At 36.9% G+C, this 17360-nt stretch overlaps 1 protein-coding gene across 8 annotated transcripts in view; it reads left to right on the top strand.

The window, feature by feature from the left end:
• Window positions 1-17360, top strand: part of NCKAP5 (NCK associated protein 5) — a 394562-nt gene that overhangs the window by 302669 nt on the left and 74533 nt on the right. For all 8 annotated transcript variants that reach the window (XM_075028890.1, XM_075028892.1, XM_075028891.1 and 5 more), the window contains one exon: window positions 2104-2223. In XM_075028890.1, coding sequence (XP_074884991.1) covers window positions 2104-2223 — 120 coding nt within the window. The remainder of the gene's footprint in view (window positions 1-2103; window positions 2224-17360) is intronic.

The raw sequence follows: 17360 nt of genomic DNA, 5'->3' as shown, positions 1-17360 counted from the left end.
GAGGTACTTGGATAATACCATAGTGAGACCATAGGAATACCTTAGATATTTGGGAGATTACCATCTTAATAGTTGGTCATTTTGCCCACAGGGGAGGAATTACACGCTTCAGACATTTGGTAGTTCTGTTAATTGGTAGTTTTAGGACTTTAACTTTCTAAACTCAGGCTTTATTTTACCAGAGTACTGCTACCTTTATGTGCCTCATTTCTCCTATGGATTATGTGTGGCATTACCATTGGCACAGTTTATAGCATCTGAGTGGGTAATCTATCTTATATTTCACTTTTTACAGAAAGTCTGAAATTTGAAACATAAATCTTACAGTTTTGAAACTGTAAGATAGGAAGGTTTTGAGCAGAGGCATTGCAAAGATTTAAATTTTTTCTACATTGTTAGTTTCTGTGAATCATTTTTCCCTTTCAGTGCACTTAGTAGTGTTGAAATATTAAACACTGTTGTAATAGCTAAGGCTCTGTTTTAAATTCTCTGCTTATTTGTGAAAGGCAGATAATGATGGGTCTTGATGCTTGCAGTTTCCTAATAGAGATTGGCTTGTGCAAAACCAGAGGTAAGGTGTCTCACTGACAGAAATCAAAGCTTTAGGGCTTTACAAAACATCAAACTCAAGATTTTTTGCGGGTCATGTTGGAAGGCTCTAGCAATTTTATTTGAACAGCCACTTGACAGCCATCTAAAACAAATACTAAGAAACTATCAAGGGAAAATAACTGCATTCATCCAGTAGTATCATAAATCTGATACATAGTATATGCATAAGAAGATGTTTACAATTTTCTGAAAGTCTCAAGATGAGCTTATTTTATTGTGTGTTCACCTCTTATAACCTCAGTGCTGGTTACAGCAGAGACTAGAGCAACTGTAGGCAAGAATTTAAGCTACATCTGACTACAATTTCCTCCTCTGAGTTGTTTTCTCATAAAGCCAGGTCATCATGTTGACAGGACAACATATGGAGATCCAGAGGCCTGTTTCTTCACCTTCATATGGTGGAAAGTAGTATCAGCTAGGCAATACCACAGGGCAGCAACTGTCCTAAATTTAAATGAATAAGGGAAAGTATTTTGGAGATTTAAATTTTTTTTAAATAAAGCTAGATATGGCTGCAGCTTATTATTTTTATATGTAATCTTTATTAGGAGACTGATTTATGAAGCTCTCACACCTCAAAATGGATAACTGCACAAATTATGCTGAAAGGCTGAGTGTCAGATTCTGATCTCTCTCCAAAATCCTCTTTCTGATGGAATCCTGTATTCCTTCAAGTGGCCAGGAAAAGCAGGTCTTGCACTGAAGATAGATAGATACATACATACATACATAGATATTTTCTGTATCTGAAAGCCATTAATGGCTTGTTCATGATGAACCCGACTGAGCCTCAGCTAAAAGACCTGCGTCTTTCAGGTTCAACAGTAATGTCCTATGCCTTAAGATACAGAGGTTGTACAATCCACCTCTGCTTCTAATGGCCTATTTTAAGGCTTTTTGGTACCTCATGTTGGAAATTCAGTCAAGATCATATTGCCACATGTGTCTGGTGCACAAACATCTTCCTGTGGCCTAGCCGGCTCTACAGTGGCAACTTACAGTGGGGAAGATACAGACCACTCACAATATGCCAGCCAGCAATGCTGACTTGCTTATTCCAGAAAAATCAAGGAGGGGATCAGACTTCAGAAGAGCACCTTGAAGGCACAGTACCACTTTGAACTTCTTCCTGGTTTGGTATAGCTTATGCTTTTTCCTTAGCTTATGCTTATTACAATATTCGTATCTTAATTGCTGCTTTTGCCTTGCATTGGCTGCAAAATGAAACACATTGCTAGCAAAGTCACTTTTTATACTAACAGAAAATTCCAAAAGGATGTGTCAGGTAACTACTGTTTCTCATTACAAGAGTTTTTTAATGCTATTCTGTGATGATCAAACAACCAGAGAAAATGAAGTACCACATTTTTCTGATTTGTACTATTTTAAAAGTTGTATATGTATTTCTTCTTAGTATCTGACATTACTTAGAGCTTTTTAAGTGCTTCTTTTACCTGCTTTCTAATCTTCCTATTTTCCCTTGTGCTGCAGGATCTGAGGGAGGAATGTATAAAGCTGAAAACGAGAGTTTTTGATTTGGAACAACAGAATCGAACATTAAGTGTGCTTTTCCAGCAGAAAGTCAAACCAGCTTCTGACCTCCTTCTTCAGGTAGGAAATAGCCTCTGCAGAACGAAAGCTGTGAGCTTTGTATTTCTTACAATTATAAAATATTTTTCTTCTTTTTAAGGTTATGTCAGTAAGCGGGAAATGACAGTTGGTAATATATTAGAAGAATATTCGTTATCTATAATGTGATACCATTGAAACTGAAAATGTACACCAGTAAGCTATGACTACATATTATGGGCAGATGTGGAGAGAGGAATGCACCTGCACAGTAACTTACTTTTTTAGGTGCTTCTTCACTATGATAAATGGAATGATATGGGTTCATTATGCCTCTGCAGGGGAGAAGCTTGGATTCCTTAACATTCTGCTTGATGGTGAACAGTGTAATTTCCTGTGAGAAGACAGCCCATTTATTTAACTTTTGCCATATGTGTTACAGGGACTTAAGTACATCTTCACAGGCTTAGAGTGATTTTTTTTTCCCAATGTTTTATGGGAGGATATAGCTGAGAAACTGATTGACCCATCTCCCACTCCTTTGCCATTCTAGAATAATAAGAGATGTTTCAGTATCCCTTTTCATTTGGCAAAGTCCATTATTGTAATTAATCCATCGCTTTGTCATCCTTTTGTACAAGTAGAATTGCTTTGCAGAAGTTCCAACAAATCTGACCATGAGCTAGGAGAACAGTAAATGAGGACTAACTAAAACTTTGCAGGTTTCTAACAATAGGGCAAATCCTGGGTTTAGCAATATATTTTATTTCTTATTAGAGAAAAATTCATTCATTTTGGAGGAGAACGTTGGGTCATGTCAGCTAGGTAAGTGATATTAAATGTGTATCTTATTTAAATCCTCTGATGCTGTGCATCTGTTTCTCAGAGTAAAGTTTTGCCCTCCCACGGTTGCTCGACAGCTGAGGGCTGCTAACTCCCATCAGCTTCGGCTGTTTATTGAGGAAACATGGTCTGCTCACCAACTGGTGCTTAAAGGCAAGGGAATCCCAAATGGTGAGGGCAAATAGCTAGACTTATTGTGAAACTCTAAAGCACAGACAGAGTGGTACCAGGTCACCATCAGAGGGATCTGGATTCTTGCATTATCCTCAGGGTCTTGTTCTGTCTCTTGACTTTGTGTTGATTTAGGTATTGCTAGGTAAGGACCTTCTCTCTTCTGATTTCTTCTCCCTTGGCCCCTGCTTTCCTTCCTGTTTGTTCATGCTTCATAGACTCCTGTGTAGGACTGATTGATCTTTATCCGTTCAAAGTTTTTGACACATCCACCACAGCATGGACCTTTATTGCTCACTACTTCTGCTTTTGACAGTCACATCACCTGCTCCTTCTTCCTGGTTTGGTTGGGGTTTTTTGCTTGCTTGCTTGCTTTTTTCTGTTTCCAATGTGTCTGACTCAAGTCTATGTTAGGATTGGGTTAGATTGCACAGAAGTCATACATTGCACATTCTCTATTGCAGATATGGCTCTTCTTCCCAATTCCTTGTGTGGCAACAATAAAGCTAGGTTATTCTGGGAATGTTATAGAAGTGTTAGATAGCATCTGAAAAGTAGAATCAATGCTTTGACTTGAGTTCCTTGAAACTGGATTGTGTCACGGCTGTGAAAGAAGTTGAAAGAAATGAACCTGCATTGAGTGGAAGAAAGAACCAAATGATCTAACAGGTTTTCCTGAGGGATTCAAGCTATTTTACATCATTGTTCCTGCACAGTTTGGCAGGAACTAATGTGTATAGATCCCCCCCCCCCCCTTCACTTGCTTTGTCTTTATTGACTGAGGAAGAAAGAGAATTAAGATCAGTCACAAAGTCCAGGTCTCCCAGACAGCAGCAAAATTTGTTGTTATGTCCCTACTCTTGGTATCAAGAGATTTTAACCCCTGTGGGGAAAAAAAAGCAAAGAACAAGTCACAGTGTATATCAGAAAATGAAGAACTTCTGTTAAAACACTTCATATGTAATTTTTTACAAAAAAAACCCCAACAAAACAGTAAATTTGTGAGTTTCCAGAAGTTTATTTATCCTCTCACTGTACTCCACACTTGAATAAATGGTGCGTAGTCCGTAATCTTGCAGTCTGAGATGTAAAATCTGAAGAGGGGTGTTTCCTTAGGACTGAAATTAAGCAAATACTGTTGTGTGCCTGCATAGAATTGAAGCACAGTTTGGATTATGTCTTCCTGGAAATGCATACATCCCAGATTTAGAGCAGTAGCTAAATATTTGTTTAAATCTGTCACTCTACGGACAAGTACTAAATATGTGGTTAAGGACACTCCTGTTAAATCATGACCCTAATCAAAGTGAATGGGCAAATACTGCTAACTGGGGTGGGGATCACATGGTGTTAATTTCACCTTTCCGGTACTGTCTGATACAAAGCAGTTCAATTTTATTTAATGCTGATCTCATCCTAGGAGTATTCACACTCGGTACAACTACAAATTTTGAAAAATGCTGCAGAAGACAGTGTAGGCTAAAAATAAATAGCATTAGTTACTTTTTCTGCATATCAACTTCTGTGATTTGTTTGTATATTACCATCAAATTATTCTGTAACTGACATTAGAAGACTCTTGTATTATAAATAGTAAGCTTATTTTTAAACCATAAACATTCTTGACATCTCAGATTTCAACAGAAATATAGATTTCTTTTAAAAAATTGTAAAAAAAATAGAATACATTTTACCATTACTCTAGGTTTTTTATATATTTGATATTAAGTAAATAATACATGATTCGTGTGCCTTCTTAGAAATCAGATCATTCACATTTTTTTCAATGTAAAGACTGATACAAGTGTTTTGAATTTGACTGCAGAGTAATGGTCCATATGCCGTACCGATTGCACTGGTTTTTTTCCTCATGCTTCTCACACAGTTCAAAAGAAAAACTGATTGCTACCAATTTAAATAAACATTCATGTAGTAGGGTTTTCATGACTACTTCAGGAATCCTTCACTGCAAAAATATTATTAAAAGTATTATACTTCCCTGCATTTACAAGAAGTATAAGTACTTATGAAATCAAAGGGCCTAGTAATATTTTAAAAGAAATATGTGTGTTTTCTTGAGGCATGTGATTGTGTATATTGCCACGTAAGTTCTTTGCTACTAGAAATTTTGGTATGCTTACTGCTTGTAGGAAGTGACACACAGGATATGTCACTCCTGTCATGAAACGTTTAAGTAATGCATTCTCTGATGCAAAATGTAAGGAGGAGAAAAATAACTCAAGCTTTTTTTTGTCATCTCTTTGATATTGTAGTCAATTTTAAGAGCTACCCTGTCTTTCTGGGGACATTCTTTCTAGCTGAAGTGTGTGTTTTACAGAGCCAGTACTAGGGTAGATAAATAAGGAGGCGCCTGATCACCTTTTTTTTTTTTTTTTTTTTAATTTTGCATTCAGGCAACCTTGTCTCTGAAGCAGCTTTCTTAAAATGACGAAAGTCTTGGAAGTGTTTCTGTCTCAGCACCATCTGAGGAAGAGCAATAGTTTTAGTTAAAACCTAGCACAGAAGAGTACCTTCTGCCCAAACAGCCTTCATTTTCCTCAGTTAATGTGGTTGCTAAAAAGAGATTAAATTCTGCCTGTCATAGCAGGAGGGGTTTGGGAAAGAAAACCAGAAACTCCATTTCAGTAAGCCGCCTTGTATTTCATCTGCAAGTGTGAGAAATAGTTGGGAATAATAGACAGACTAAGATGCCAGATTGAGTAGGGCAAAACTGATTGGAAGTGAAGAGAGAAATCTGTGGAGGTGATATACAGAAGGCTGGTGAAGGGGTAAGACAAATCCAAAGAGAGGATACAAGAGTAGGAATAAAAAGCCTTAGATGAAACTTAGCACTTCTGCTTTGCCTACGGACATGTATAGCATCTATGAAATATTTTTAAATGTAAATGTCAATATCACTATATTTCTGTCTTTGCCTTATTTTTTCTAAACGATGCAGTTTTCTTCAGAGAAACTTTAAACTATTAAAATCACCAAATTGCAGTGTTTTCCAAATTCTTAGCTATGGCATCTCACAGACTTATTTTGACTTTATTGGGTATAGACTGCTCAGTCTTGAGACACAGATCTTTTTGCAGATCTTTTTCTTCTAGTTACCCCTCTTTTTTCCACTCATACCTGAAAATATAACTTAATGACATTGAACCTGATTCTGATTTTACATATTGTCCTTTTACAATGGTGACTTGTGTAAAGTTACTGAGGATAACAGGAGTCAGGGTTGCCTTCTGATAGATATTGCAATAATTTGTTTATATTATGTATCTCTGTTTACATAAATTCAGCATGTTTATTAGCTGAATTGTTCCCATGGATTGTTCCATGGAAAGTCTTGCTTTCACTTTTCACTCAGAAAGTTGCTGCCACAGTTTTTTTATAAAGCATGCAGGCAACCTTCAGTGAAAGGTGTTAAAAAGTGGCAAGTAGCAACATTTATTGAGTTGATTTATTTGATTAAATAAGTAATAAAATTTTCATGGTTGGGGAAGTATAAAATAATATTTCTAATCATATGATTTACAATATCCCTGATCCTAAACTATATTTTCATTGCCATTTTATTTCCATCATAAAAATTCTACTTTATCAACCCCAGAACAAAGCAGGGAGGACTCTTGAAGCATCTATTTTCTCCTTGTGCTTCTCTGGCTAGATTAGTTTCATTTTTAACTCAGGCACCATCCACATTGTTTAATTTTATGTCTAAAATTTTGTCTAAAATGCTACAGCACAGTCTGCTGAATTCTCACAAGGTCAATTTAAATAATAACTACTTTGTTATAACTGCATTGATATTAGGTCTTTTAATAACCTGACAACTATGCCCTGACATATGAGATGGAGTGTAGCAGTACATACTTAGATGGAAACAGTTGTACAACTTAGCAGGAAGGGCTATATTGCACCAACGACATTATTATATATGGGAAGAAAAAGAGGGCAATTAATTGCCCTTACACCTGACAAAAGGAGATGGAATATCTGGCCTCAGAGTCTGACCTCCGGTTCAGACATCATTAGACATGATGATGTCTGAATGCAGAAGGTTAAAAGTGAAGTTACATTGCTTTACAGCAATCAGATATAAGAAATATTTAAGTATTTCAGAAAATAGGTATTTGAGAGTTTGAAATTAAAGCTGAAGATCATCACACACTGTTAGAAAACAGTTTGTCAGCAGTCCAAAGTATATTTAAATAACTGGATCGTTATATGCTGAGCAGCAGTATAATTCCCATCTTACACAAGCCAGCTGCTAGTCCTGCCTTGGGCCTCCAGGCTTTTCAAAGCAGGCAGACTTGAGATCAGCAAATTGTATTTGAAATTTTGAAATTCCTGCAGTTGACCTGCTTATTTTCTTACTTCACGTTTGTTCCTTTGTATCCATCAGATTGCCACGGTACTCTAATCTGCAAATCTGAAAAGTTCCATCTCCAGAAAGATCTCTGTCCTTTTCTTCTTGGTAAACATACAAATAGAAATCAGGTGTCGCAGTATCTGTAGTGATACTTACTCAGGAATCAGGACTGGTGGCTTGAAAGATAAATAAATTTTAAGATCTGCTAATTGTTTCAGCAGCAGCGGAAAACTGCTTTAAAAGTTATGACAATCTCAAGGGCTGTATCAGCAGACAAAAAGGTAATCACATAAATGTAAAACATGTTTGAGATACATTAAGTTTAAACTAGTACATTAAACTTTATCCAAGAATTACGTTGCCAGTAGAGCACCTAGTAAGAAGTGAGGTGGTGGTTTTTACACCAGTTGCAGTTCTCAAAAGATTTCAGGCCATAGCCCTGCTGGAGAGCTTTCTCCAGATCAAGGCTACCAAAGGTGCACAGTAACTGTCATGAAGATCCTGTCCCAAGAAAGAGCATCCAGTCTTGGAGCAGTGAGAAATGATAAGAATGCTTCTGTGTGCCAGGAATCAAGATACTGATCTAGTAAGGAACACTCAAATTTTTTTGAGACTTTCAAGAACAAATTAGAGGAACATTTCTTCATGTGAAGATGCTGATGTCGTCATTTCCAGTCTTGCATTATCTCAGTAAACTGGTACCTACTTTCTACTTCTGTCATGTCCTTACTCACAAATAACATCTGAGAAGACAGAAATACGAAGCTCCGAATCTCTGTATTTCATCGCAGCTTAAATCATCAACATGTAATAATACATTATAAACCATATTTCTTACTTGCCCTGTTTGCAGCTCCAAATATATGCTGAAGAAACATTACAGAAATGAAGTATTCATGAGAGCCTACTGGTTAGATGAATGGGTGACCAAAGTCAGTGATGAGGAGGAAAGGAAACATCCCCCTCCGAAGAAACTCCATCTAACCTCCCTAAACCATATGACTTCTAGTTTTGAATGAACAGCAGCAGCATAATACCTGAAAGAATTAGGCTGGATATCTGATATCCAGCCAGCTCTGGAAGGAGACTCCGAGATAAGCAGATGTTTGGGAGAGCACCGAGAAACGTTGGATGTCATCTGCGGCAGTGGCTCTCTACAGGCCATCTCTAGTCACAGGGACTTATGCTTCTCAGTATGTAAATCACGGCCGTGGTGTGTAGACCTCCAGGAAGCTTTGAGTGAAGTGGCTGAGGCGGCTTTTCTTGTCCCTCAAGAACACCAGTCTGCAACACGGGGGAAACCCGACATGCTCTTTTCTGACTAGGGAAACTATAAAACTTACATTCTTAAAACATTTGCCAAAATGATTTGCTGGATCTAAATCTAATTCAGGCTGATAAAAGAACATCATAAAAATTTTTGTTATAGACCGTGGCATGATGTATGAGAGGAGAGATAGGGCAGTATCCCTTACAACATTTAAAACTAAAGCAAACAAAGCACAGCTAGAGTTTCAGTGAACAGTATTTTATTATGAGAGAGTTAGATCAACTGTCCTGATAGGTCTGCTCCATCTGTAATTTGTGTTCTGCTGATCTCCCTTCCTGTCAGACTGTTGTCCCTTATTTCAGCACCTAAATTCTTAACCAATTTGCACTCAAACAAAAAGAAAATATTAACTAAAGCTCACTAGGCATGTAGTTCTGATGAGAATGATAATGTTTTTAAGAGAAAATTACCCCCAGCTGCTAGAATTTCCTATGTCCAAGTACTTTAACTAGCCTTGAGAGGTTCCAAAGAAAAGCACTGAAAGGCTGTCCATATCTACAAAAACATGACATTTTGTGATACAATTTTAAATACATAATTTTCAGATAGAAAATCTAAAAATGAGCTTTTTCCATTATCCTAATGATAATAAATTGCTACAGCTATACTAAAAACAGTAAATCAAATGAGCAAATAATCTTTAGGAAAGCCACAAGTGATCTTTGGTGAAGTATTTATGAATGATTTTGACTGAGGAGAGCAATATTTTTTAAGTTTTGAAGAAATACACACTGAAGAGCAAAGACAGTTTTTCAGAGTAAGCACGTGTCAAGAAAATGGTGGAGCTATACTGATGTGACAGGCCTTAACAACAAAAGTAAGATTTTACTGCCTATTTTTCAGACAAAGAAAAATATGCAACTGACACTGGGTGAACCATAGATTTCTCTTTATTTTGTACATAGATTTTTATTATCAGTGATGATACACATGATGGCAGGAATCCAATATGGCATTTGAAACCCTAAGCAAGTATGTGGGCAGACTCATTAAGTACAAGAATGTTTTTCATGGTTTTTCCTATTATTGTGTATGTTCAGTACAGGAATAAATTTAAGAAAAAAGGAAGGGGTTCCACAGTACGAAATAGTATTGCTATATTCCTTTCCATATTTGCCCTATGCTTCAAACTTGTAATAAGCATTAAAAAGAAATGCTTTTTATTCCTTGAAGTTATATTTAACCTATAACAATGCTTAACCTGTTGGATGCTGTTTCAGCCTGCTGTGTTTTCTGAATGTATTAGCAAGACGTATTAGCAACTTACCATGTAAATCTCTGCATAAATGGTCAAGTATAAGTATAGAGGCTGGCTAGAGGCAGCCTTTATTCTAGATTGTGAACTTTGTGAAAACTCTATGAGTTACTCATGTCTTTATATTTTGTGTGACCAACAGATCCATTTTTTTGTCTGATATGTTTCTGGTTTTGAAGTTCACAATTTTTTTTTATATATATATTTGGTGTATTTAAGTCAAGAGTCATTTGTTCAGGTTTCCTTTCTAAACGGGAAAAAGTCTTTCTCACTGACATTCTGATAGCAAAAATTAGCATGGATTTGTTCTAATGTTATCACAGTATGTGATGGGGTAAGTACAAGCCATGTCTTAGATATAAAAGTGAAAGTTCATGTCATCAGGTCAACTTCTAAAGCCTCCCCACTTTGGATTTCACAGGGGAATAAAATAGTAGCCACTGCAAGCCCTGCTTAAATACAATATGCACAAACAGCAGGTGTGCTAGATAATTGTTTTTTCATCATGGTGCATCCTTCACACTCCGTAACTCCCAAACGAAATACCAAAAGAATGCATAAAATTAAATGATTCGAAGGTTTAGAGGTCAGCTTCTTGTTCTGGTAAAGTGGGAATCTATTGAAATTCTAAAGCAGTATAGAAATATAACCATTATTATTACAGATGTGTCATTTTATTCCTATTACACTAATGGAACTAAGTATGTAGTTTCGTCTTGTTTTCTTAGGACTTTGAAACTTGAATGAAGGATAGCTATGCAAAAGTGTGTGTCTATGAAACAACAATAGATAAAAGATTAATCTGTTACTACACTCAATACATATAAGACTTCATTTATATTTTACTTTATAACTGTGGTTTTGTTACTGTTATTTAAGTGTAGTGGCGCTTTGCAGACATGAAGCAATATGGAATTATGGCTCTTTTACTTAAAAATAGGTGTGCCAATAAGTACTCAGTAACATTTAAACTGTTCAGATTATATCAGGTCAGTGTGATTTGCTAGTAATTTTAAATTACATATTGCATCAAATGAATCAAACTAACATTATGCTAAGTGGCTTTTAGCACATAAGATTACTCAATAGGTATTTTCTGTTGCCATCTGTTAGGAAAAAATTAATTTTCCTGTGATATACCTTGTATGTTTTGTATACTTTTATGGATAATGGGCATAGAAGAAAGGGGTGGTAATTAGTATAAAATGTTATTCACAATGAATCATAGAACACCTATGAACCAACCCCATCTTTTAGTATTGAATTTTACTAATGCTCTCCTTTGTTTCCCAAATGACCTATCTTCTTTAATGATGGTTTGGATACTGGTAAGATTCAAATCCTCATCCAAAGGCCATGACACTATTGACTAAATCTCTGTTGACTTCGCTGAGAATGTGAAATACTGTATTGCAAGATAAAATCAGCACATAGGTGCTCAGTGAAACTGAAGAGTCCATTAGTACCTTAACTCTTAAATTACCAGCTGGGTATCTCTCTTGATAAGGACAAGCTAAAAGGAAAAGTTAGCTTTGTCATTAAATCTTTAACAGTGTGATATTGACAGACTTGAGTCTTTCTGTATTTTTAGCATTTTTAGATTGCATTCATGCTCATTTCTTCCTCTGGATGTGAGCAAGCCGTGTTTCATTAGTCACTAACCGATGACTGGGTGCAGGGAGGAGCAGTGATTTGTCTGTGTCCTGTGCGCATTACAAGGGCATCTTCAACATTATGAATTAAACTCCATCTAACTGCATTAGAAGTATGGAAACCAGACTGCCAAAGTAATGGCATCTTGAATTAAGATCAGTGCTTTAAAAATCCCAAATATACACCCACTCTTGTTCATCATTCTGGTATACAGTTTCAGAGATGAACTACTTAATTTTGTAGTGTTTTGATCCTAAATTTTTATATTCAGTCATATTTTAAAAGCAGAAATGCTCCATCTTTTTTTTTTTTTGAGTTTCCTATTACTTACTATTAACACAATTTTTTTTCTCTAAACAAGCCTTGTTTACTTTTCCTGTACAGTAGATAGAGGCACAGGCACAGGCACAGGTCTAGGCACAATTATTATGGATTATAGGTACTGCAAGTGTGAACATGAATCGGAGATTAGCACTGTATTTTAGAGACTCACTTAAATTTATTCCACTAAGTGGTCCTTAGGAGATCTCGACAATAATTAGAAATATGGGTACTCTCAGCTCTGTTACCAGTCTTCACCAGTTCACGGGGGAATAACAAATGGAATTAACCTTTAATTTAGGTCTTTAGGTCCTTCATGCACACGGGACCAGACTTTCAGGTGTTCAGACATTGTGCTGAGCTCTTCTAAAAATCTGGCTACTTATTTGGTGCCAAACTGGGAGCTGACCCCTTTTGAAATTCCTATTATAATACCTCCTAAGCCCTGCTTTTATCTACTGTGAAAAAATGGTCAATTCACAAGGGCACAGATTCCTAATCAAACGTTGGCACCACTTCTTCTGCGCACAGACAGCTGCCAAAAGTTTGCACCTATCAGCCATCTATGCTAGAGGTAAAGCTCACAGCTGGCCTGAGCCTGGGGACAGGCTGCCTCTGGTACTGGCTGCAGGGTGGGAGAGGGGACTCTTCGACCTCATCGCATGCCAGGACCTAGCACTCCCAAGGTCGGTCCAGGTCCTAAATAGTGCTTAGCGGGCACTGTACCTTCCCTTGCAAGAGCACAGTTTGGCCCAGGAGCAATGGCTGACATTTCTCATTTTCCATTTCCCGGGATTCCTCCTGGCTACAGCAATAGGAGCAAGGTGCAGATGAACATGGGCAGTGCAGGTCTGTATCCTCATATCGTCCAGTGTGGTGCTCCCTCCTTGTTGGTACCAGCAGTTGCTCTCCCACCTCACCTGTGTTGCAGCGTTACTAAGATTTCCTGGCTTGCATGGCCAGGCTGATTGTGAGATCCTTCTGCGGTTTCTCACCGCACTGGAGTAGGTCGGTGGAATTACAGAGGTCTGAAGCCAGGATTTGAGATGCTTATTCAGATCATCAGGTCTACAGATTGTACTCTGTCCTGCACACAAGCCCTATGATTTTTGTATATCACAATAAATGTTACAGAACTTTTTACAAGGATGTGTAGTGATAGAACAAGGCATAATGGTTTTATACGGAAAGAAGGTAGATTTAGATTAGATGTAAGGAAGAAGTTCTCCACTGTGAGGGTGGTGAGGCACTGGAACAGGCTGCCCAGAGAGGCTGTGGATGCCCCATCCCTGGCAGTGTTCCAGGCCAGGTTGGATGGGGCTTTGAGCAACCTGGTCTGGTGGAAGGTGTCCCTGCCCATGGCAGGGGCGTTGGAACTAGATGATCATTAAGGTCCCTTCCAACCCAAACCATTCTATGATTCTATTATTCTATGATTCAATGAACTTGAACTGCCATTTGGAGATCTTGTGGTCAGTTTTGAGACTTTCAAGAACACCACAAAACATGCACCTTGTGACCCTCCAGAAGCTTTATTTCTGAAAAGCAGCAAGAGTTTGGGAAGTCTATGGGACAAATCCTGACCTGGCAGAAATTCTTTTCATTTCAGTACAAGAAGTGGAGCCAGTAATTTTTGCCAGCTGGGAATCTGCCCACTTACTCTTTCTAAACCATACCTCAAGTAAGTGCTTTGAGGAAAGAGGGTAGAATAAAGTAAGTTGTATCCAGGTATTCAAGAAAACCTTCTTAAAAAGCCTCGCCTTATTTGAAATTATTCTGTCAGAGCCAAAAACAATGCATTAGATGTGGAGAGAAAATATGTATATAAAAGCCTTAAACTAATGATAAAAGTATTTCTTGAAATCTTCCTCCTACTTTTAAACTCCTCTCAGTCCAACTGACATTTCAACAATATTACACTAAAAAAAAAAAAAAAAAGAAAAAAGAGGGTGGAGGGATAGAGAAGCCTTTTAAATGCATAATACCGAGGCAAGGAAAATATGGCTTGTTCAACAATAACCTTGACAAATTCGTGCTCTTGTCATTTAAATGAATGAACCTCTCCAGTGTCTAGCTTGCTGGACCTTGGGAAACAGCAGTGAGGAAGGATTGTAAAAATGATGCTCATGTCTCTTAAATTATTTTTCTGAGTAAATGAATGATTTCAATGAAATCCAAATAAGGATGAATCTGCTCACTTGAATCACCTGTTCACAGCCAGTGAACTTCCATGTGAAACAGTGCTTACCCTCCTCGGTTGCCATGTATTGATCTAAAACATCTTCCCTGAGCCTTCTCTCTCCTTTTCCTCCTACAGGCAAAAGGTTAGAGTTAGATAATAGTATTAATTTTCCAGACATCTGCACATGTTTTAATAGCCTTTAGAAGGTTTGAAATGGTTTCTGTTTGACCACCACAGGGCTAAAATGCCATTAAGACTTAGATTGTAGCAATACATAACAATCATAGCCCCGTAGTTCAACCTGGCAATAAAAAAGCTAATTTATTTTATCGGAGATTTAAATTAATGTGATGAACTCCTCTCTCAACAGGACCTGTAACACCACTCTTAGAAAAATGCCATGGGCCTGCATATTTTCAAAACCACATAAAACACTTGCAACAAACCTTGTGTATGTGTTTGTTCTGTGTGCTTTTCGAGTGTTTACATGTGTGTTTGTGTGTTTACATAATGCTACTTACCATTCCTGAGACCATTTTGTTTTTTCTGTCCTGTCTTCATTCTTAGCCTCATATTTTCTATCATCTGACTTGTAGACTCAGCAGGAAGAAATTGATTAATAGATCCAGGGAAATCTCCAGTGTTAGCCTTTTATTTTTACCACCCTGAGAACTGGAATTTTCTTGTGGGCAAAAATTATTACTTCTTAGGTAAATTGAGTTTAAAGTAGCTTTTAAAATAGACATATGAAGTTAATAAGGATATTTTTGAAAATCTGTGAAAGAAACATTTAGAGCTCAGACAGTTTTCATTTCCAACTCTATGCTAGAGGAAGGCTTCAGCTTATCCCATTATAAAGTGATAAAGCAGCATTTGATGGCAGCAGCTTCTGTGATAAAATGATCATGGCAGCGCTGAGAACGAATCTAATAAGGGAATTGATCTGTAGATTCCAATTCTGTAAGAGTCAACATCGATCAACATAAATGTCAATAACAAGATCATACTGAGGTCTGCCTAATTCCTTTAGATGATTTTGGGGCATAGTCAGAAAGTGAATGTGAAAATGAATTTTAAACTGTAGGAATCACAAAGACAAAGACCAAAATTATGTTGTGCTACCATGAATATCACTGACTGTCATAGTATCAGCAATTTAGCAGCGTATTGAAATTAGTGAGTAGCATTTAATCAGATAATGATTGATAATGCAATGCCTGTTGTATGTGAGACTGAAACATGAGTACTTTTCATCTGTGTTTTCGTGTTAAAGCATTTCTTAAATACAGTGAAATAATAAAAAGCAGCCCTGCTTTTTACCGCTAAAGCATAGATAGCATGTGTAGGGCATGCCATAAATGATTAATGGTATAGTTCTTCCTTGTCACAGGAGTTCAGTATACAGTTGTTCCCTAGACTGATTCTGACCATGCTGAAATGTTAAGAAAAAATGGGTTTGTTTGTGAGCAATGTAACAAGAGAAGGTGTCAGGATGTGCAGGATTCTGCCTTTCGCTCTTTGATGTTCCCATAATTCATAGCACCCATGTGATGTTGGCACTCATTTAGCAAAGTGGAATTAACATATTAATTAGTATTAGATGAATAGAAAGGTATTTACAAAATAAGAAACAAAATACAAATATATACTGAATAAGAGGCTCGACTCTTCTACAATACTTTTCTCACAAAACCGCTGTTTTACCATACTCCAAGGAGTCTTCCATGAGCAAGCTCATTGAAAACATTTATTTCATTAATTATTTACATTCTGACTAGCTGATTACTGGATCATTGATGTAAACTGTTGACTTTACAGTAATTACAAACCACAGGGAACTTTATACATACATTTTCCTAAGAAATTAAATTAGCTTATTTTATTATTACTGCAATATTTACAGACTCCTACTGTAGTGCTATTAAAATGAGAACTAACACTTTGGAGTCCTAGAGCTTGGAAACACTGATAGAGTTTTAAAATGAAAACTAGGATCAGAGAGGATTACTTTGTGTCTTTCAATGTAACTTTTATTTAAAGCAGTTTATAAAAATTAATAAAACTAAGGGATTTGAAACAGGAGTAATTTTAGGCTTACATTAATGTTGTCAACTCTCTGAAGAATACAGAATGATTCTGTTATTTATGTTTATGCATCAAATGTCTGCTTAATGCTTCGCAATTTATACCCTAGAATATAAGTTCCCAACCTTCTGAGTTATTTTGGAATCTAGTTCACTGGTTTTTGCCATCTCTGGATGGCTCGATAATAACAGAGAGCAGCAAGCCTAGAAAATATGAAGCAGATGAGAATGGAACCTTGGTTTTCTTTTTTGTGCTGGATTTGCCTTGTTAACAGGATTTTCTGATGTAGTTTTAGCACCCTAATCTTCCATACAAATGTTTGTAATATCATACCCTTGTACTTTGTCTTGGATGTTGTCAGTTAAGTCGCAGTAAACTCGCCTGGAGAATTTGCCAGCAAAACTGACAATCCATTATTAATACTGGGTTTGAATTTAAAGTCTAGCATCTTCTGTATCACCAGACTTCTAGGGTTTTTAGCAAAGTCAGCCTAATAGGAGGGAAAAAACAACAAAAACAAATGGAAAATGTAAAATCAGAACTTTTGTGGAAGTATTTTTATGAGATTAATGGAAAATTCAAATCCACTTGACTTGAAATTTCTGGAATAGCTGGAAACTTCCTTTTTTTCTACTAAGAGCTGATTTAGCTTACTGAAATATGTTTTACAGTTAATCCTTTAATATTCGTTTTATGTATCACTCTTCCTTCTATTACCACTGAGCAATACTGCATGTTTGTGATTGTTTCCTGTGCTTTACACAGCTGTAGGTAAGACCAATAAATAACAGTCTCCAGCTCCTTGCTCATACCACTGTAAGAGATATCCTGGGGTTCCCTTATTGTGTATTAACAACCTCCTCCCACCAAAAATAAATACAACCATCTGTAGTGGTAAGGCTCCTGCGATGCAGTTCTTGAGAACCGTAGCAGCAACATATAGGGCAAACTAATTTTAGTT

Source organism: Buteo buteo, chromosome 5 (genome assembly GCF_964188355.1).
Source record: "Buteo buteo chromosome 5, bButBut1.hap1.1, whole genome shotgun sequence".
Taxonomy (NCBI): domain Eukaryota; kingdom Metazoa; phylum Chordata; class Aves; order Accipitriformes; family Accipitridae; genus Buteo; species Buteo buteo.
Note: the sequence above shows the minus strand (reverse complement) of the source record. Positions and strands in the feature narration are given on the sequence as shown.